General features: G+C 41.4%; 2 protein-coding genes and 1 long non-coding RNA gene across 9 annotated transcripts in view; 1 reads left to right on the top strand and 2 right to left on the bottom strand.

Annotated features, from left to right (window-relative positions):
- Positions 1-603: 603 nt before the first annotated feature.
- Positions 604-8,343, bottom strand: LOC131913244 (uncharacterized). The gene is made up of 3 exons (XM_059265787.1): positions 7,945-8,343; positions 3,153-3,228; positions 604-1,906 (listed from the first exon to the last, which is right to left on the bottom strand). The coding sequence occupies exons 1-3, from the start codon at positions 8,154-8,156 to the stop codon at positions 1,100-1,102; spliced, it is 1,095 nt and encodes a 364-aa protein (XP_059121770.1). The 5' UTR covers positions 8,157-8,343; the 3' UTR covers positions 604-1,099.
- Positions 8,344-9,530: 1,187 nt separating this feature from the next.
- On the bottom strand, positions 9,531-17,576 carry LOC131913254 (uncharacterized). Of its 2 annotated transcripts, none has more exons than XR_009379847.1 (3): positions 17,445-17,576; positions 15,459-15,561; positions 9,531-10,631 (listed from the first exon to the last, which is right to left on the bottom strand). It is a non-coding gene; the product is annotated as an uncharacterized LOC131913254 (long non-coding RNA). The 2 variants fall into 2 exon arrangements; XR_009379848.1 differs by lacking the exon at positions 9,531-10,631 and adding an exon at positions 10,831-11,056.
- The window catches only part of Ate1 (arginyltransferase 1), a 128,769-nt gene continuing 124,739 nt past the window's right edge, over positions 17,077-21,106 (top strand). For 3 of the 6 annotated variants that reach the window (XM_059265769.1, XM_059265734.1, XM_059265746.1), the window contains exon 1: positions 17,635-17,805. In XM_059265769.1, coding sequence (XP_059121752.1) covers positions 17,700-17,805 — 106 coding nt within the window. In that variant the 5' untranslated portion in view covers positions 17,635-17,699. Of the gene's footprint in view, positions 17,278-17,634; positions 17,806-21,106 lie in introns of those variants that run through there. The other 3 variants (XM_059265760.1, XM_059265776.1, XM_059265752.1) reach the window with 3 other exon arrangements.

Genomic DNA, 21,106 nt, shown 5'->3' on the forward strand with positions numbered 1-21,106 from the left:
AGAATTTTGTGTTTAAAGAGGCTAGAGCTATGTTAAGTGATTATTGGCCATTTAAAAAACATGTAATAAAACAATTTCTCAAATCTTAAAATCTTTGTACCAATACTTTTACCATATTTCACAGGCAAGTTCATTCTGTAAACTCCTCCCCTTCCCTCATCCTTAGCCAGTCACTACTTTCCTTGTAGTCTTTTTGTCCATCTTGCTCAGGCTCTGCCCAGACATCTATGAAGACAAAACATCCATTGTTTTGTCTGTTCAAACCTCTTGCCAGTTCCTAGTGACTATCTCTGCCTTCAAGATTTTATTTATTTTTATGTATGTGTGTATATGAGGCATGTGTGTGTTAAGGGCACGTGTGTACCACAGTAGACATCCGGTGGTTAGAGGGTAACCTTGGGTTCCCGTCCTCTCCAGCCACCTTGTTTGAGTCAGGGTTTCTTTTGTTTGCTGCTGTACTGTGTACTACTTACTGTCCATGAGTTTCTGTGGACTTGGTTTCCACCTTCTATCTTGCTATAAGAGTACTGGGATTAGACATATGAACCCATGTCTGGTTTTTACATGAGTTCTGGGGATCTGAACTCAGGTCGTCAGGCTTGCATAAAAAGCACTTTAGCCTGCTGAAACGTCTCCCCTACCCTGCCTTCAGGATTTTAAGTGTAAACTCTAATGTTTAGAACCTTGTAGGATGGTTGGCCCTTTATTTTCAGGATTGTTTCCTCTTCTCTAAACACTAGCAATCCTTTCCTTCTGTCAGAACAGCTTTGCTGAGAGTTCATCCACAATCCAACTCATCCAATTAGGACATGATTCAGTGCCTTAAAATCAATGGGGCATGCTACCATCATCAAAAAATACTATAGAGCACCCCTCCCCAGTCCTATGCCATTAGCTGCCATTCTGTCCTCATTTAATGTTCTTACTCCTTAGCCCTGACCAGTGAGTACCATAAGAATGGAATTGAACAACCTGTGGCCTCAATACCGTGCTTTTCCAGTATGTATGTCTAGAGCTGCCATTTTCCCCTTAGATGTCTGTTTTCCATGATTTCATTGTACTAATTACTATAAAATATTCTAAGAAAGAAATACGATAATCAAGGAAATAATTTAAGGTTTTTTTTCTTTTCTAGTTGACTTTTCAGAAATGGTGGCATACTCAAGAGCTCTCTTTGGAGTGGTTTTTGCACTTTATCCACTTTCGACTTTTCCATCAGAATAGTCACCTCTATAAGTTTTTCCTGGGAAGGCTGGAAGATAGGATAAGCTGTGACCTTTTCAAACTCTTTCTTTTCCTCCTTCTTCCCTCGTGATTTGAAGAGAGGACGACCATGGCTGGGGAACTTTTGAGTCTTCTTTTCATCATTCTTCTGGTCTGTGAGTTCTCTCGCTCGAATCATTCGGTCTTTATGTCGCTTCATCTGCTCCTTTGCCCATGCTACTTTGGGCTTTTGGGGTACAGCTTTGTATGTTTTCTGGATATTTTTATTCTTTTTATCTTCTTGTATTAATGGTTTTGGGGAAAGTGTTTCACTTGGAATTCTCTCAGGGAGTAGTCTATATTTGTTGTCTCTGAGGCCTCTAGCCCTCTCAGCTCTGAGTATGTGTTTTTCTATGTGATTTATTTCTCTCTCAGATACTAGATAGTCCCATTTTTTTTCATTGTCTGGTGTTTTTCTTCTTGACTTCTTCTCTTCCTCTGGGTTAATGTTCCATTCTGAATCTGGTATATAATTCCATGCTTCTTTAATCATTTCTTGATGTTGTTGATAGTAGTAGGAATCTGCTTTAGCAAACCGCAAGTCAAAAGACATGGTCTTAAGTTTATCAATTGTTTCACTCTCCTGTTGTAACTCCTGGACTAACAGTTTTCTCGCTCGTGAAGAATGGGTGCCACCTAAACGCTTGTGAGAGGGAGTAATCAGAACTTTTTAAGTTGGATGTCCTTTATTTTAGTTCCATAGTACAGCTCTCAATGTCTGGCACTCCTATACCACACCCAGTTTGGGTCTGACTTTCTCCCCCTTTAAGCCTCCTACCCTCCTACCCCCCACACCCAGACCATGTTCTGTCCTAGGGGAGGACTCTGACTTAGACTTCCTTGTGAAAATGAAAGCACCCAGCAGCTCCCTCTTCCCACCATCAGAGCCACCACCCCTCTATCCCAGACTCCACCTTCCTGCTTTTATCCTGGAAACATTCTTGTCTATCAGAAGCGAATTCTTCACCTGTGCCTGTTGAGCTTTAAGGGTTTCCCTTCTGTATCATCAGAACTGCCTACTGGGTCACTTAGATCAGCATAAAGTACCCCTCAGCACAAATGGTCTTCAAACAAGAGAGACTCTTCCTTACTTCATTCATATCCTCGGCTTTTACCCCTCTGCTATCTCATTTGCTGAATATCCCTGTATTTTTGTCCCCCTACCTTAGGGCTCCCTTATTAGCCTTACTAGTCTTACCAGCCTTACTCGTCTGTCTGTAAGGTAGAGCATGATCTCGATGAGCCTTTCTTATATGGATGCCTTCCCGTGTACGGGTCAAGCACTGATTTAGAGTAGGAGAGCTGAACGATTTATAAGCCACATTGAGAAGATAATTCCCTGCTCTCACCTTTCAACTTCAGGCCTAGTTTGTTTGCTTGTTTACTGTTTTTTGTTTGTTTGCTTATTTTTTGAGACAGGGTTTCTCTGTGTAGCCCTGACTGTCCTTGAACTCACTCTGTAGACCAGGCTGGTCTCAACTCAAATATCCACCTGCCTCTGATTCCCAAGTGCTAGGATTAAAGGTGTGTGCCACCACTACCTGGGAGACTTGGTTTATTTGATCTCTCTACTTGCTTCTTTCTCCAGTTTCTACCTTTTGAATCTTATCACTTCCAGCTTCATTCATGTTTTCCTTTAATTCTCCTGCCTCCACCACAGGGTGCTAGCCCAATTGTTATCTGAGTCCACATATTTGTCCTGTCTTCCCAAGCCCATCAAACTAATGACTGTAGCCAGAGTGTCCAGCCAGCACTGCTCAGAGAACCAAATGTGGAACTAAGCATGAGTCAGGACATTCTCCCCTAAAGTGCTGGGGCCCTTTTTACCTCCAGTAAACTTTATGATTTTATCACAGAATCCAAAGTTCATGGCAAATGGATTTCCTCACCTTTATTTTCTTTTCTAGTGGGGAATAGGAACCTACTGCAATCCGAGGGTCTTCAGAACACTTAGCCCAGGCCAATCTAGGAGAAGAGAAATGATACTGGGATTGGAGAAAGATATCAGGAAACAAGCTCTGGAATGAACTGCAGAAGGGAGGTGATTTGGGACCTGCTTTTCATAGGTAGCAGAAGGCCCTTCTCTCTGCCAACAGGTGTATGTTTAACTTCGGTCTTCACCAGAATGAAGGCCTGCTTGTACTTTTGATTAAAGTCTACAGGAGCCATATTTGTTTGGGGTTGTAACCATCAGAAACAACTTTAACACTGGAAAGACTGAGTTGCTGTTACTGTTTCAAATACCACAAACCTCTGTAAGTAGGTAAAAAAAAATAAGTTTTGACATGAAAAATTTCAAATATAACTTTTTTTTTTTTTTTTTTTTTTTTTAAAAGATTTATTTATTTACTATGTATACAGCATGTATGACTGCAGGCCAGAAGAGGGCACCAGATCTCATTACAGATGGTTGTGAGCCACCATGTGGTTGCTGGGAATTGAACTCAGGACCTCCAGAAGAGCAGTCAGTCCTCTTAACCTCTGAGCCATCTCTCCAGCCCCCTCAAATATAACTTTTAAGTGAAGTTACATATAAATATATATTAGATTTTCCACAATAGATACTTAACTATAATAGTTCATTTTTCTGTTTTGTTTTTTTTGTTTTTCGAGACAGGGTTTCTCTGTGTAGCTTTTTGCCTTTCCTGGAATTCACTCTGTAGCCCAGGCTGGCCTCGAACTCACAGAGATCCGCCTGCTTCTGCCTCCCGAGGGCTGGGATTAAAGGTGTTCGGCACCACTGCCTGGCCTAGTTCATTTTTCTTATCACTTAAAATTGATTATTTACTTTGGTTGTGAATCTTGCCTTTAATGGCTGAGCCACCTCTCTAGCCCTCTCTTTTTCTTTCTTTCTTTCTTTCTCTTTCTTTCTTTCTTTCTCTCTCTCTCTCTTTCTTTCTTTCTTTCTTTCTTTCTTTCTTTCTTTCTTTCTTTCTTTCTTTCTGCCTGTCTCTCTGTCTCTCTCTCTCAACAGTTTGTAAAGACACAGCTCCTTTAAGAGGCACCTTCCTGGCTTGGTGCCAGCAGCAAACATGGGTGTGGCTCTTTTAAGAGGCCCTGCTACAGAACACTTACATGGGGTTTATGAGCAGGGGGCCGTATGCTACTCGGTGGCATTGTGGACCCAACAACTTTTGAGAGCTGGGGTGGTAAACACCCCCCCATACCTCTGCCATGAGGCTAAGTTCTCAGGGAACCAAGCGGGGAGGAGCCAGGTGCCAACCACCAAGCACTACCGCCATACACTAAGCTGAGCAGTGCCAGTGACTAACATAGCAGTTTAAGATTGGTTTCATGTGATGAAAAAACAACATATATGTTCAGTAAAGATAGATCTAGATGGAAAAAACCTCTAAATGGGTTACAGTGTATTTAAAAATGTACGTAGACTTGGGAGAGAAAAGGGAATGGTATGGACAGTCACAGAAAAAAATAGTTTAAAAATAATAAAGTTTTGTGCCTGTGGTGTGTCGCCTTGCACAGCCTTAGTGCAGTGGGAAGGAGCTTGGACCTGCCTAGGCTCAGTGTGCTGGGCTCTGCTGATTCCCCCATGGGAGACCTCGATTTGGGAGATGTGGGGATGCGGGGTGGCTTGGGAAAGAGGGCTGGGGGGGGGTAGGAGGAGGGAGGAGGGGGTATCTGTGGATGGTATGTGGAGTGAGTAGAAAATTTCTTAAAGAAAAATGAAAAAAAAAAGACAGCTAGAAAAAAAATTTTGATTTGTAAAAAAAAAAATAAAGTCTTTAAAGAAAGAATAAAGTAATATAAAGGATAAAACCCATGCAAAGATGGAAAATATACGGTGAGTTTGGATCCTGTATGTTACTGTGTTGTCTTTGAATTTTCTGATTGCTGATGAAGGAATGACAGCTACTAAGACACTGGATTATAAAAACTGCTGGATTAAACCAACCTATATGTTTAAAAATATCTTTACGTCAAAATGGAAGTCAAAAAGTGTGTTGCTTTGGGGGAGAGGTTATGTTTTTATTTCCACAGGAAATGAAAGGCTAGGGTTCATTCAATGTTAAGGATGATCAGGTTCAATTGAGGAAGACTCCCTGAAAATCCCGACTGCAAATATAAAGAAATAGAAGAACCTTAAGACATGCGATATATATTTCACCTGCTCAAACATAAAAAATCATTTTTGGCTAATTTGTATACAACACACACACAGTTTATACATGTGTGTTATATACATGTTTATTAATACACCCATGTATGTTACTTTTAAAAGTTTATGTATTTTCAGGACAAGGGGACCAGATACCAATGAAAATGGATGGCCCAGGTGATCCAGTATCTCAAAATGCCTCTGTTACAGTTTCCTCAGAATTCTGCATCCAAAACAGATTCAAGGCTGCTGGATGAGATGGACCAGCCTCACAGAATACTCCAGCCAAAACTTAATCATTATCCTGATTTCCTCAAGTTTCCCTCAAAGATGCCAGTTCCTCCAAATAACAGGAAGCAATCTATAAAAAAATGACACCCACATTTTCAAAAGATGGGTTATGGATGTTTGTTATCATTTAAGGGCGGTTGGTTACAAGTTGTTATTGGTCACAGTCAGGAAAAAAGAAGTTAAATTCAAAGATCTGTTTCTAAAGGAAAGAAAAGGGGGATATGATACAGGAGTGATAGAAAAAAAGGGTAGATTATTGAATCTACTTTAATTCAAAAAGCAACCATTAATCTCAAAATATTTTACATTGGTATGGATTTTAGTTTATTGATACAAATTTAAAGTTAATTTTGTTATATTGTATATATGCTTGTTTGGGGTATTGAATTTAGCAGCTCATTTAAAATGTAATTTATAATTAAATACAGATTAATAGTCATTTATAATAGTCAAAATTACAGTCTGGTATTTCTTTCAAGGTCATACACAGATATATTAGTCTTCAAACACTTCAGAGATCTACAGAATATGGCACTTAACATGTTTAATAACCTAAGGCTTTTCATGATAGTGAGACACATCTGACCTCAACAGCACCAATCTACTTCAAAGAAGATGATGGGCATCGAAGAACCTCTGTATGGAGTTTACTTTCTTTATAGCAAAGGTAGCCATTTGCGCAAAGAAGCTTCCTTTGCCTCAGTTGCTGACAGGATACTGTCCAAACAGGACCAGTAGGATGCAAAAAAAAGTGACTGCCAAACTTTGCCAAGACAAGGTAGGACAGTCCTTCAAAATTCCCTGCTTCTCAGAAATGTCTGTCAGATATACTAGGCCTGTAGGCCAAGATTGGATGCCCCAATGTTACAGAGGAACTTTGGGTGACTGTCCAAGCAGCCAGATGTCCCTGTGATTAGGTAGCATTACACCCTTCTGGAGTCTTTTGAGGGAGTTAAAGGCTAAATAATTAAACTTATAATTTTCCTTAGTTATAAAAAAGTGAATTAGGTATAAAACTTTAGATTCACAGAGATTAGATAATAGAATATTTTCTCTAATTTTGTCAAATACAAGTGGACTGGCTACTGTAACTAGTTCTTACTTGATAACTTTTTGTTATATATAATTTTACTATGTTAAAGTTAAAACTTCCTTTATTTAGACAAAAAGGGGGAAATTCTGTGGAATAATTCTTCCATACACTGTGAAAATGTGTCGTTTTCAGTATTAATAAAAAGCTGAATGGCTGATAGCTAGGCAAGATTTTCAAGGCAGAGAGAATTCTGGGAAGAAGAAGGGCAGAGTTTGAAGAATTGCAAGCTAGATGTGGAAGAAGCAACATGGGAAGTTCATAGATGAGGCAAACGAGCCTCGGGGCAGCACATAGTTGAATAGAAATGTGTTAATTCAAGTTGTAAGAGTTGGCTGGAGACAAGCCTAAGCTATCGACCAATCAGCTTTTTATCAACAATGAGAGCAACACATTTTCACAGTGTATAGAAGGATTATTCCACAGCACAGGTTCTCACTATGTAGTCCTCTAACTTATAGAAACCTGCCCACCTCTGCCTCTACTATGCCTGGGTCTAAAATTTACATTTTAAATAGATTTTTAAAAAAATATTTATTTATTTATTATGTATACAGTGTTCTGCCTGCATGCCAGATCTCATTACAGATGGTTGTGAGCCACCACATGGTTGCTGGGAATTGAACTCAGGACCTCTAGAATAGCAGCCAGTGCTCTTAACCACTGAGCCATCTCTCCAGCTTAAATAGATTTTAAAACAATTGGAAGACAAGTTTTAAAACTTAATGAAGAAAAATATGACAGGAAAATTGTTCTTTAGGATGGAGTAAAGTCACATTAACCTGATTAGTAAGCAAATTAGTGCTGTTTGTCAACTTAAGTGATAAAACACTGTTTTATCAGCAATAAAAGGTTTTTATAACAGAACTGAACAAAACCTGTCTTTAATTTCATTTCTGCTACTTCTTTAAGAGTTTATGTTTCCATAGCAACATTTATTGAATTTACACTAGGTAATGTTACAGAAGCCTACATGGAATTATTTAATCTTCTATACAATCTTAGGAGGTTCATATTCATTATTCCCTATATGTGGCAAAGAGAATGGAAACCATGAAAGTTAATGACTCATTAGTGGTCCTAGTGTTAGTTTCTTAGGCAGTTGAGTCCTATGGGACTCCATCTGTTCCCAGATACAGACATATATTCTTTTGCCTATATCCCAAATGGGGGGAACACTTACTGTTCCTCTGCACTCAGACCAAACCACTCTGAGTCTGCTACCATGGGCGGCTGTGAGATGACAGTTCTCGGTGGTCCATTCTGCGGTGGTAGTCTTGCAATGCATGTTCTCCTCAAAGCCTCTGTGTTCACTTGTGCTGGCTCTGCACTCTGATGCTCTTTCTCCACGGTGTTCTTGCCTTCAGCCATCGTCCTGCTATTTGCCAGCTCCATGAACAGTATCTTTGCTCTTCATTCTTCCTCCCAGCCCCTTCTGCCCTGAGCTCTGATTTTTCATTCTCTATTCTGCAAAGAACTGGTTTCTAACCACGGAATTTCTGCCCTCAATTCAGATTTTCAACTACCTACTGTTGATCCTTGAGGGTGATTTCCAAGGCAACACAAAGCAGTCACCACTTCCTGTGTGTCATCACTATCACAGAAGGAGCCTACTATGAGGTGGGATATGACGATATAGTCTGTTGGCAGGAAATGGACTTCCCTTTGTGTGAGCTGTCAGCAACTAGAAGGAACCATTTCTTAAGACATAGGAATTCAACTACAGTATATGTAGTAAAAAACAGTTTCTAATAGCACCAAGGGTATCTTTTCAATTTTTGTGCTTTAGAACATAAACTGTACAAACTCCATGTGAATGGAACCAATAGAAATACTTGGTGATCGTACATATCTGTGTTGTTGGAGGCTAGATGTATATGCTGATGGTCCAGTCATATGGTGTCATATATTAGCTGGTATATCACTCAGCTAAATACTGCTTAGATAGAGGTTTTATTGTATCTTTAGTCACAGTATTTAACTTATACTGATAACTGACCAGCATTTAAAGACAAGGAAGCAGAAAATAACTCAGTGTTAAAATACAAATTAATTAAAATCATACTCAATTCATGACATTTTATGTGTGGAAATTATTCACCCCAACAAAATTATCCTGTAGTCCATTGAGATATTTCTAGCTCTTAGAAATACAATGTGAAAAGGAGAGTTTGTAATCAATTACAACCTTGCTTTTTATTTAGTAGAAATCTGTCCCTCTCAAAATATGCTGTCTACAAACAAGTACTTGAAACTGCAGGCTCCCAATAAGACATCAGAAGCAAAGCTATGAAAGTAGATATGTGTATCTTAAGTTTAAAAAAAATCATGCTGGGCAGTGGTGGCTCAGGCCTTTAATCTGCACGCTGGAGACAGAGGCAGGTGAAACTCTGGGAGTTCAAGGCCAGCCCGGTCTACAAAGCGAGTTCCAGAATAGCCAAGGACTGTTACACAGAGAAACCCTGTCTGGGACCCTTCCCCGCCAAAACAAACAAACAAACAAAAAACCAAAAAAACCAAAAAAAAAAAATCAACATACTTCAAATATTAGATCATAAAAGTTATTATTTAAATTTCAAAATATATTTTAATATTTATTTGCTCTCTAAACCTAACATGATCATTTATCATTCTTTTCTTTCTTTCGGTTTTTTTTTTTTTTTTTTTTTTTTTTTTTGGTTTTTCGAGACAGGGTTTCTCTGTGTAGCTTTGCGCCTTTCCTGGAACTCACTTGGTAGCCCAGGCTGGCCTCGAACTCACAGAGATCCACCTGGCTCTGCCTCCCGAGTGCTGGGATTAAAGGCGTGCGCCACCACCGCCCGACTTTCTTTCATTTTTTTGAGACAGGGTTTTTCTGTGTAGCTTTGCACCTTTCCTGAAACTCTCACGCTGTAGCCCAGATTGGCCTCGAACTCAAAGAGATCCGCCTGCTTCTGCCTTCGGAGTGCTGGGACTAAAGGCATGCGCCACCGCCCGGCCATTTATCATTTTAAACTTTATAGAAAACCATGTCACTCAGATCAGTCATGCGCTACTAGCCAAAAACTACACACCCAGAACCTGATCACACTGTATTATCACACCTGAAACTTACTAGCCAGGTACTGTATAAGTGCTAAAAGGCATCATCTTGTGAAAACAGAATCGAGGCTTTTTTTTTCCCCCCTTTTTTTGAGACAGGGTTTTTCTGTGTAGTTTTGGTGCCTGTCCTGGATCTTGTGCTGTAGACCAGGCTGGCCTCTTTGTTTTGTTCTTAATTTTATGGAAAACTACCTAGTTTGTTACTGTGGATTTAAAAAAATAAACTTTTTTTATTTAATAGACAGGGTTTTACTATGCAGCCCTAGCTGGCTTGAAACTCTTTGTAGTCCTGGAACTCTTGCCTCCACACCTAGTCCTGTGGATTTGTGTGTGTGTGTGTGTGTGTGTGTGTGTGTGTGTGTGTGTGTGTAGATGTTCAAGTTCCCTGCTCCTAGTTTGACAAAAGTTTTCTTCATGAACGAGTTCTTTATTACTGATACTGTCATATGATTTCTCTTTCTTTACCTGTTGATATTTGGTGTTTTTGTAATGTTGAGTCACCTTTGTGTACCTGAAATCAACCTCATCTGCTAATGGTCATTTTTTAAAAGCTTGTTGGACATGATTACTAATATTCTGTTGATTTTTGCATGAATGTTCATTAGAAATAATGGTCTATAGTTTTCCTAGCATGATGCTAGCATTTTGAAATTGGTTAGAACACATTTCATCTGCTTTTCTCTTCTGTAATAACCTGCAGGGAACTGGTATTTTTTCCTTAAATATTTGGTAGAACTCACTAGTGAACTCATTTGGGCCTTGTGTTAGCTCTTCATAGTTGTGAGAAACCTGAAATAAACATGAACAATGGGAGTTGGGGCATTTCATATTTAAACTAAGACAGGCACAGAGTTTTCTATCCCCAAAGGTCATTAATTATCGACTCAATATAGGCCTATTCCTATTTTGTCTTTTAGGATTTTTGGTCAATTACTTTTGTCTTAGTTAGGTTTCCATTACTGAGTTAAATACTATGACCAAAAGCATCTTGGAGAGGAAAGGTTTATTTTATTATACAGTTTTCAAGTCAAACTCCATTACTGAAGGGAGTCAGGACATGAACTCGAGGCAGGAACCTGGAGGTAGGAACTGATGCAGAGGCCATGGAGAAGTGCTGCTTACTGGCTTGCTCAGCATGCTTTCTTATACACCTCAGGACCACCTGTCCAGGGATGGCACCATTCACAGTTGGCTGGGCATTCCCACGTCAATCACTATATTAAGAAAAGACAATACAGAACTGTCTACAGGCAAATCTTATGGAGGCATTTTCTCAACTGGGAGTCCCTCTTCCTAGATGACTGGCATGTGTCAAGTTGACATAAATCTAGCTAGGGCAGTATTTTTTTTTAAGAAATTAATCTGTTTCCTCTAATCTGTCATATTTAGGCACAAATATGTATTAATAATCTTTTATTACCTCATTAATGTCCATGGGATCAGCAGGAATTTTTTAATTCTTCTCTTCTGGGGATCAACCCTGGGGCCTTGTGTTTCTTGCCCTTCCTTACCTATGATACTGGTATTTTCTTTTTCTTTCTTTCTTTCTTTCTTTTCTTTTCTCTTTCTCTCTCTCTCTCTCTCTCTCTCTCTCTCTCTCTCTCTCTCTCTCTCTCTCTTTCTTTCTTTATCTACTTATTTAAAAAGGTTTATTATGTATAGTGTTCTGCCTGCATGTATGCCTGCACTCCAGAAGAGGGCACCAGATCTCATTATAGGTGGTTGTGAGCCACCATATGGTTGCTGGGAATTGAACTCAGGACCTCTGTAAGATCAGCCAGTGCTCTTAACCTCTGAGCCATCTCTCCAGCCCCTCTATTTTTAACTTACTGACCTTTACCCACTTTTTTGTTTCACTGTTTTTTCTCTCTTGATTTCTTTAATTTTACTGATTTCTGCTCTTAATTTTTAATCTCTCCTAGTTTTGGATTTAATTTTCTCTTTAATTTCCTAAGGCAGAAATGTAAATTATGGATTTAAAATTTTCTTTTGTAATGTATTCATTTAATGCTTTAAATTTTGAAATGTGGCTGATTGCATCTCACAAATTCTAAGTTGTAGTTTAATATTTTGAAATTTTTATTGAGAGTTGACTCAAGCTTGTTAGCTTGCTTTCTTTGAGACAAGGTAGCCTTGGCTTTCTTGGAACTTGCTGTTTGACATAACAGCATAGGCTCAAACTCACAGACATCCTCCTGCTTCAGTCTCTTGAGTGTTGGGACTGCAGGTGTGCATCTCCTCTTTAAGTGTTATTTACAAGTGTTAGTTTGGAGTTTTCTAGAAATCTAGTATAATTTCACTGCACATATTGTATATAATTTTTGCTCTTTCAAATTTAAAGTACTTTTTTATAACCCAGAATGTAGTCTATTTTAGTATGCTGTGTGACCTTAAAAAGAATGTATTCATTCTGCTTTCGTTGGATGAATAATTTATAGGTGTCAATTAAATCCAGTTGATTGATTATACTGTTCAATCCAACTACTGATTTTCTTTTTTCTTTTCTTTTTTTTTTTTAAGACAGGGTTTCTCTGTGTAGCTTTGGAGCCTGTCCTGGATCTCACTTTGTAGACCAGGCTGGACTCGAACTCACAAAGATTTGCCTGGCTCTGCCTCCCAAGTGCTGGGATTAAAGGTGTGCGCCACCACCGCCTGGCTGATTTTCTTTAAATTTCTTCAACCAGTTCTCTTCTGGACCTGTCAGCTACTGAGAGGGAAATACATCTCCAACAATAAAAGTGGATTCACATATTTCTCCTTGCAGTTCTATCAGTATATACTTCATATACTTTGCCACTCTGTTGTTATGTGCACATATATTTAAGGCTGTTATACCTTGAATAATTTGCCATTTTATCATTATGTAATATTCCTCTTTATCCCTAATTTGTATTGCTATTGGATCTTGTCTACAAAACTGATTTAGTGGTTTAAAGTTTCTCAAGGCATGATGTTTTTATTCATCATTTTCATCCATCTATTTTTGTTTAAAGTGAGTTTCTTGTGGATAACATTTATTATTATTTTGACAAGGTCTCACTATGTAGACCAGACAGGCCTCTCAATGCGTTTTCCTCCTGCCTCTACTTGCTAGCTGATAGGAGTCCATGTATGTACCATATCCATGGGTTTATTTTTTTGTGGGGCTGGGTAGTATACCCAGGATTGGATTTAGAGCCTCTTACATCCTAGGTAAGCACCCTGTCATGGAGCTGTGCCTGTCCAGGGACAGTTTGTTTTTTCAATTGCTGTATTTTGGTCACTGGTATTTAAAGTAATTATTGGTTAGACTATTGTCATATTTATTAGTTTTCTATAAGATTTTCATTTTATTTTTTTTAAGGTAGCCTTTCCCTATGTAGCACTGACAAGCTTTGAACTTTCAATATAGGTCAGGCAGGCCTTGAATTCACAAAGAATTATCTGCCTTGGCCTCCTGAGTACTGGGATTAAAGGCATGTCACCATACACATATATAAGTTTGCACATATATAAGTTTGTTTTATCATCTTTCTTTCCTTGCATTTTTTTTTTTTTTGTTTTGTTTTTTTGAGACAGGGTTTCTCTGTGTAGCTTTGCGCCTTTCCTGTAACTCACTTGGTAGTCCAGGCTGGCCTCGAACTCACAGAGATCCGCCTGGCTCTGCCTCCCGAGTGCTGGGATTAAAGGCGTGCGCCACCACCGCCCGGCCTCTTTTCTTGCATTTTTAAGTTTAGTTAATTATTTAATGATTCCATTTTCTTTTTAGCATATTTTCTATACTTCTTTTCTCTTTTTAAAAATGGTTGCCTGGCTGGGTGGCGGTGGCATAGGCCGGGCATCAGTGGCACATGCCTTTAATCCCAGCACTCGGGAGGCAGAGGCAGCGGATCACTGAGTTCGAGGCCAGCCTGGTCTACAGAGCTAGCCCAGGATAGGCTCCAAAGCTACAGAGAAACCCTGTCTCGAAAAACCAAATAGATAGATAGATAGATAGATAGATAGATAGATAGATAGATAGATAAGTGGTTGCCCTTGGGTTTGTAGTGAATGTTTACAATGGATCCAAGCTCTCTTTCAGATACAATACACTACTGTATGGGTTCTACAGTACCTTGTGATAGAGCATCTGCAGCCCTAGCCCACATCCTTAGAAGCCTACTGCCATTCATTTCCAAAGCTGGAATTATCACATTACTTATCCATAAACTATAATTACGGAATACAAGTTGCTATTATTTCAAATCAATCATTATGTTTGAGCAATTCAGATTTAAAAACAAATTATTTTACATCTATTTTTCTTTGCCTAGGGCTCTTCCTTTCTTTAGAACATCTGAATCAGACTTGCATTGTTTTCCTTTTCCTGAAGAATTTACATTTTATGCAAAGCAGGCAGACCAGAAACACATTTCTTCATGGGAAAGTCTGGATTTTTCTTTTGTTTTTGAAGTGTAAGTTCTCTAGATACAGAATTCTAGGTTTTCTTTTTCTTAGACTACTTAGAATATTTCATTCTTGTTTCCATGGTTTCTGAAGAGAATTCAGATATACAGAATATAGGTGGCTTTTTTTTTTCCACTTTATTATTTCATTATTTTCTTTGATTTCCTGCAGGTTGAGTATGATAAACCTCTGGGTTGTGTTGACAAAAAAATCATTTCATTTTATGTGTGTTTGTGTACACATAGCGGTACATTTTTACCACTGTGCAAGTGTGGAGATCAGGGAGTAACTAGTGGGAGTCAGTTCTCTCCTTCTCCCCGTGTGGCTCCAGGGATGAAATCTGTGGAGGATGAGACTTGGCAGTAAATGCCTGTACCTTCTGAGCCATCTCACCAGCCCTATGTGTAGCTTTTTGGAGGCATTTTCCTGCTTGGTATTTGGTAACTGTATTTGGAAAATTCAGATTTAAATAAAACTAAAAATTTTGTCGCCCAGTGATATAAGCTATATATAGGTGCTCAGTAGCCACATGTAGCTAGTATGTACCAGACTGAAGATCCAGGCAGGGCAGGCTGGGACAAGAAGCAATTTCATCACCTGACTCAGAATGACACCTAACTGAAAACTTCTGAGTTGTTTATTTTAGAATATTATATGCTTTTGGACATATTGGAATATTATATAATTTTAGACAGTAATTGACTATGGATAACTGAAATAAGAAAAAACAAAGTGACGCCAGTACTGGGCATGGTGGGTCACACCTTTGATTGCAGCACTTAAGAAGTAGAGGCAGGCAGAGCTGGTTGAGGCTAGTCTGGCCTAGTTCCAGGACAGCCAGAACTACGTAGTAAGGCCCTATCTCAAAAGGGGAAAAAAAGTGAAACCAAGGGCTAGAGAGACGGTCCGGCAGTTAGGAGCTCTGGCAGGGCCCTGGGACCAATTTCCAGTATCTATAAGGTGGAGCACAGCTGTCTGTAATTCTGGTTCCAGGGGGTCCGATGCCCTCTTGTGGATTCTTATGGCATCAGACATGAACTAGTGGCACACACAGGCACGCATGCACGCACGCAAGCAAAAGCACTCATACACATAAATAAACAATTATTTTTTAAAAAAGTGAACTGATTTCTGGGGTGTGGGATGGGGGAGCTACTATTTAAGAAAGGATCCAAAAGCCGTTCTTCCTACCTTCTGTGCAGGGCATGACGTGCTGCCTTTTTCAGTCCATTCACACGTGCTTGCTTTTATTCAAATCAGAGCTTCTCTGGGAACAGCTGGGCAAGAGTTAAACCTGCCATTAACACAAAACAAAACAAAACAGATGAAGCTTTTCATGAACATATGGGCATTGAGCTGCAACAAGTTATCTCCAATGTTTACCCTAATACACTGCAAGGTCATCTCTTAGGTTCTTTAACAACTCTATGAGATACAAATGATGCTCAGCAATGTTAAGTTACCAGGCTAGGAACTATAAAACTTAACTAGACACATCTCCAACACAGACAACCTTAGGCCCTAATGCTTAGGGTCAAAAAACAATGAAACTTGGGGCGGTGGTAGCGCACGCCTTTAATCCCAGCACTCGGCAGAGCCAGGTGGATCTCTTTGAGTTCGAGGCCAGCCTGGTCTACAGAGCGAGATCCAGGACAGGCACCAAAACTACACAGAGAAACCCTGTCTTAAAAAAAAAAAAAAAAAAGAAAAAAAAAGAAAAAAAATCAAAAAACAAAACTAAAAAACAAACAAAATCCACTGATACTTAAAAGTCTATATATTTAATATTAATATACATTTAGTATATATTTAATATCAGGTGCGGTGGTACACACCTACAATTTCAGCACAGTGGACCCTGGCGCAGGGGTATACAGAGTTCTAGTCCATCCTTAGCTCCATTAACAGTCGAAAAAGTTTATTCACAAGCAGGAGAGATGGCTCAGTGGCGGGAGGCGGAGGAGGACTTGGTTCCCAGCACCATGTATGGTAGGTAGCTCAGAACTGTCTGCCAGGCATTGTTCCAGAGGGTGCAATGCCTTCTGCCCATCTCTGGCACTGGATGAAGGTGGCACACATATCTGATATTTGCAGGCAAGACAGGCACAAACAATTTTTAAAAGTTTGTTTCATGATTTTACTTTCTAGACACTGCAAACGGGAATTAATATTATTGTAGACTGGAAATATGATGCCAGACAAGACTTAAACTGTGTACCCAGAGGGAAAGGCTAAGGAACATTACCACGGCAGAAATATGCATTCGTTTTTATACTTTGCCTCACACCCTGATTCCCTAAAACATGCTCCTTACAACTGGTTGAAAATTGGAGGAGACCCATGGGATGAATTCTGCCTATATAAATGTTTGGCCTATAGAGTAAGAAATTCTTTTTCAGTGATATTTAAATATTTTGTGCATAAACCACCACCTGGATTTCTACCTTCCCTTGAAAAGGTATGTGGCACTTCATCGTTAGCTCATTAGCTCCTGCTAAGAGGTGTTTCAATTCTAGTACCCTCATGGTCGGTCTCGGAGTGTTTCTGCTCTTCTACCTATAGCATTTAAAGCAGCTGGTTTGGGAAAAAAAAACCTCCAGCTCATCCTTTTCAGGTGTTCAGGCGGAGCGGTTGTGAGAGGGTAACTTTCCACCCGAGACCTGGGGGAATCCCTCTCTGGAACCTCAGTTTCCATATCTCTAGAACGGGCTGATAACTGGCGGAAGTGCTAAGGATTGTTGATCGAGCAAGGAAACTACTGGGCACAGACCCGGCCGGGTCCAGAGGCCCGTCCTGGGAGCGGGCGGAGGCGCGAACCCGGCACCCGCCGCACTCCGGTCCCTCCCGCCGGGGCTCCCGCGCCCTGCCGAGGTCGGGCCCCGGCTCCGAGAGGCGTGGCCGGCCCTCAAGCCCTCAGCGGCGGCCATGGCCTCGGTGGTGGAGTACAAGGGCCTGAAGGCCGGCTACTACTGCGGCTACTGCGAGTCCCCGGAGGGCAAGGCGTCGTGTGGTGAGTGTCCCGCCGTCCGGGGGGCCGTGACCGCCTTCCGCCAGGCTCTTGCTACGTCCCGGCAGGTCCCTGGCGCGGGGTGGAGGCCGTTGATCACCCGACTCCAGCATCCCCGGTCCCGTTCGTCTCTCCCTAGCCTGCCCTCCTTCCCGTCTCGGTCTTCCCACCTCAGCGTCTCAGATGATAGCCGCCCCTCGCAGAGGAGGAACGGAAATAGCGGACAACTGCCCTCAGTCAATATGGCGCGGGCGGCGTCAGTCACGAAGGTTGCCCGGTCTTTCCGGCCCGCGAGCGTTCGAGCGGCTTCGCGCGATCTGCCGAGGCGCGCGCACGGCATTGTGGGGTGGTGGAGGCGACGGCGGCGGCGGCGACGGAGGCTGCTGCGCGGGACTGGGTGGCGCTGAGCCGGCGGGGCCGAGGCGATGGCTTCCTGGAGCGCGCCTTCTCCCAGCCTCGTAGAGTATTTTGAGGACCGGTCCTTGTTCCACTGTGGCTATTGCAAGAATAAGTCGGGCAGTCTCTCCCATGGTGAGCGAGCGGGGCCGGCGGGCGTGGGAAGCCCGCAGCCGCGGCTTTGCGGGGGTCTGCGTGGTGACGCTCGAGGGACTCGGGCGGCCGCAGCCTGTGGAGCATCGGGAAGAACCCCGGGTGTGCTCCGCCCTCGCTCCGGGCAGCGGACAGCTGCTGGCCTCTGCGAGACGGAAAGGGAGGCAGGGAGATGGGGAGGCATCCCCGTGTCCCCCCCCATGGGGGCGGGAGAGCCGGGGCCTCCAGCTGCCTGTGTGGAGGGGGCGTGTGCGTGCACACCTGCGCACTGTCATCTTTGGATAAGTGTGCCTGGGAGAACACGCTGGGAACCAGGGTCTCTCTTTGCCCCCATCTGCTGGATATATATTTTATTTTTAATCAGGGACTCATAACCCTGCCATTCTGTCAACCCACCTCGAAGAACACAGTAGCGTCAACACACGGTGTTCTGTCAGGATTCGGGTTTCGTTCCTTTTCTTAATTTTTTGGTTTTTTTCGAGACAGGGTTTCTCTGTATCCCTGGCTGTCCTGGAAGAACTCACCCTGTAGTCCAGGCTGGCCTCGAACTCGCCGCCTGCTTCTTTCCCCCTTTTCCCCCCAAGTGCTGGGATCAAAGGGTGTGCGCCACCACCGCCTGGCTAGGAGTCAGGTTTCTTAAGGAAGATTTGTTTGTAAACTGAACACCGTACTTAATGTCTCATGTGTCATGATTGGCAAACACGGAATGTAGGAGGAACGATTTAGATAATCCAACAGGTGGAAAACGAGATAATGGTGAAAAATATAAATTTAGGTTAGACGTTTGTGCATTTTGAAAGACTGGTGATTTAGTCGAGTATGGTATGCTGGTTTACAGATTCATTAAAAGTGTTTATTAGGTAGCCAGGCAGTGGTGGCTCACGCCTTTAGCTCCAGCACTCGGGAGGCAGAAGCAGGCGTGTTTCTACCTAAGTTTGAGGCCATCCTGGTCTACAAATCGAGTCCCAGGACAGCCCGGGCTACCTGTCTTGGGAATCAGCAACAACAAAAGTGTTTATTGGGGAACAGTGTGTTATTAGGTGAGCTGTGGTCTTGGGTAGACAGTTACACAATCATTAGAAGTACCGTTATGAAAGACCAGTTAAGTGGAAAAATGCTTACAGCATAGGGTTAAGTAAAAATAAACAGGATGCAGATGTATTTACGTGACAGCTGAGAGGATTAAGGCCCAAAGAGAAGCACCTCAAATAGTAACAGTGGCCTCCTTTGAGTGATAGTTGGACTATTCTTTTTCAGACTTTTTATGTTCTGACTATAATATCTGTAGGACAATATTACAGTAAATAAGACTGAAATTGATACTTTAATAGGGAGACCTTATCACCTCCTCACCCCCAGTAATTGGCCAATATAAACGTTTTGTGTTTCAAGATTTGTGGGAGAAAAGTCTTTTCATCTAGAGAAATAATTATAAATTTCTAACATTTCAGTTTTAATATTCACTGTAGGGTGCCCTTCTGTTGGGTGACTGATATTCCTGTTATAGACCTGACTGGCCTCAAACTGCAGAGGATTAATTTGAGGTTTAGATGAGTAAATTGTTGGTATTAGAGAGTGACTGCCATTTGAAAGTTAATAGTTTGTTTTCTATTGTTGTGATAAACACTATGACCAAATGCAGTTTGGGGTGTGTTGTTGGTTGTTTTTGCTCTTTTGAGGGGCCTGCTACCCAGCTCCCAAATAAATCACTCACAGAGACTTATTCTTATAAATGCCCGGCCTTAGCTTGGCTTGTTTCTTGCCAGCTTTTCTTAAATTATCCTATCTACGTTTTGCTTCTGGGCTTTTTCCTTTTCTTCTGTTTATCTTACTTTTACTCTTACTCCTTTACTGGCTGTGTGGCTGGCTGGCTAGGTGGCTGGCCCGTAGTGTCCTCCTCTCCTTGTTCTCTTGCTCTTTCTTCTTTTCCCTTGCTCTTTTTTCTATTTATTCTCCTTGCCTGCCAGCCCTGCCTATCTTTTCTCCTGCCTCTGGGCGCTTGAGCTCTTTATTAGACCATCAGGTGTTTTAGACAGGCACAGTAACACAGCTTCACAGAGTTAAACAGATGCATCATAAAAGAATGCAAGACATCTTTGCATCATTAAAACAAATGCTCTACAAATCTTTTTTTTCCAGAGCTGAGGACCAAACCCAGGGCCTTGTGCTTGCTAAGCAAGCGCTCTACCACTAAGCTAAATCCCCAAACCCAAATGTAACACATCTTAAAATAATATTCTACATCAGGGGCAGAAAGGGTTTATTTATCTTTTTGTGGGTTTTTTTTTTTTTTTTTTTTGAGACAGGGTTTCTCTCTGTAGTTTTGGTGCCTGCCTTGGATCTCACTCTGTAGACTAGGCTGACCTTGAACTCACAGAGATCCATCTGACTCTGCCTCCCGAGTGCTGGGATTAAAGGCATGTACCACCGCTGCCTGGCAGGTTTATTTATTTTACAGCTTAAAATCCATCCTGAAGGGAAGTCAGGGCAGGAAGTGGAGGCAGGTACCTCGAGGCAGGAACATGGTGGCAGGAATGAAGCATAGGTCATGGAAGAACTGGTTTACTGACATTTCTATTGGACTCTGAGACCATTTCTCCCCATCTGCATGCCATTCTATAAAGTATGCTCCTATACATATCTCTGATATAATTTCCTTAATTTACAAAAGGAAGAAAAAAATCCTTGTCTTTTTAAACTTTAGGTATACCCTTTATGTGTTAATTCTCCTCATCTTTGTTTTCTCTCCATAGTTTCATAGTTATTTCATAGTTATTCCACAATATTGCTAATGTCAGATTCCCTGTCATCATCTTTTTGTACCCTTGGGATTTGAGTTACTGTCCGTTACTTAACCTAGAATGAGTATTTCTATGTATGTTTTTATTGATCAAGCCTGTGCTGTACATATTATGCATAACAATTATTAGAACTGACATACTTTTGTGCTGGTTAGGTTTTTTTTTTTGTTTGTTTGTTTTTTTTGTCAGCTTTCTACAAGCTAGAGTCATCTGGGAAGAAGAAACCAACTGAGGAAATGCCTCCATCAGATTGACCTGTACGCAAGTCTGCTGTGGCATTTTCTTGATTAGTGATTGATGTAGGAGGGCCAAGGTCACTGTGGCTGATGCCACCTCTGGGCAGGTGGTACTAGAGTGTACAAGAAAGAAAGCAGTCTAAGCAAGCCAGTAAGCAGAGTTCTTCCATGACCTCTGCTTCAGTTCCTGTCTCCAGACTCCTGCCTCCAGCTTGCCGCCTTGAGGCACTGCCTTCAGATTCCTCC

The sequence above is a fragment of the Peromyscus eremicus genome, chromosome 1 (assembly GCF_949786415.1).
Source record: "Peromyscus eremicus chromosome 1, PerEre_H2_v1, whole genome shotgun sequence".
Classification (NCBI taxonomy): Eukaryota; Metazoa; Chordata; class Mammalia; order Rodentia; family Cricetidae; genus Peromyscus; species Peromyscus eremicus.

Coding starts and splice junctions, on each gene's coding strand:
- LOC131913244 (XM_059265787.1), bottom strand. CDS start 8,156: ATGGAGCTGGCAAATAGCAGGACGATGGCTGAAGGCAAGAACACCGTG. Junction 3,229..7,944: donor GGTCTGAGTGCAGAGGAACA/GTAAGTGTTCCC, acceptor CTCTTCTCCTAG/ATTGGCCTGGGCTAAGTGTT. Junction 1,907..3,152: donor CACTAGAAAAGAAAATAAAG/GTGAGGAAATCC, acceptor CCCTCTCACAAG/CGTTTAGGTGGCACCCATTC.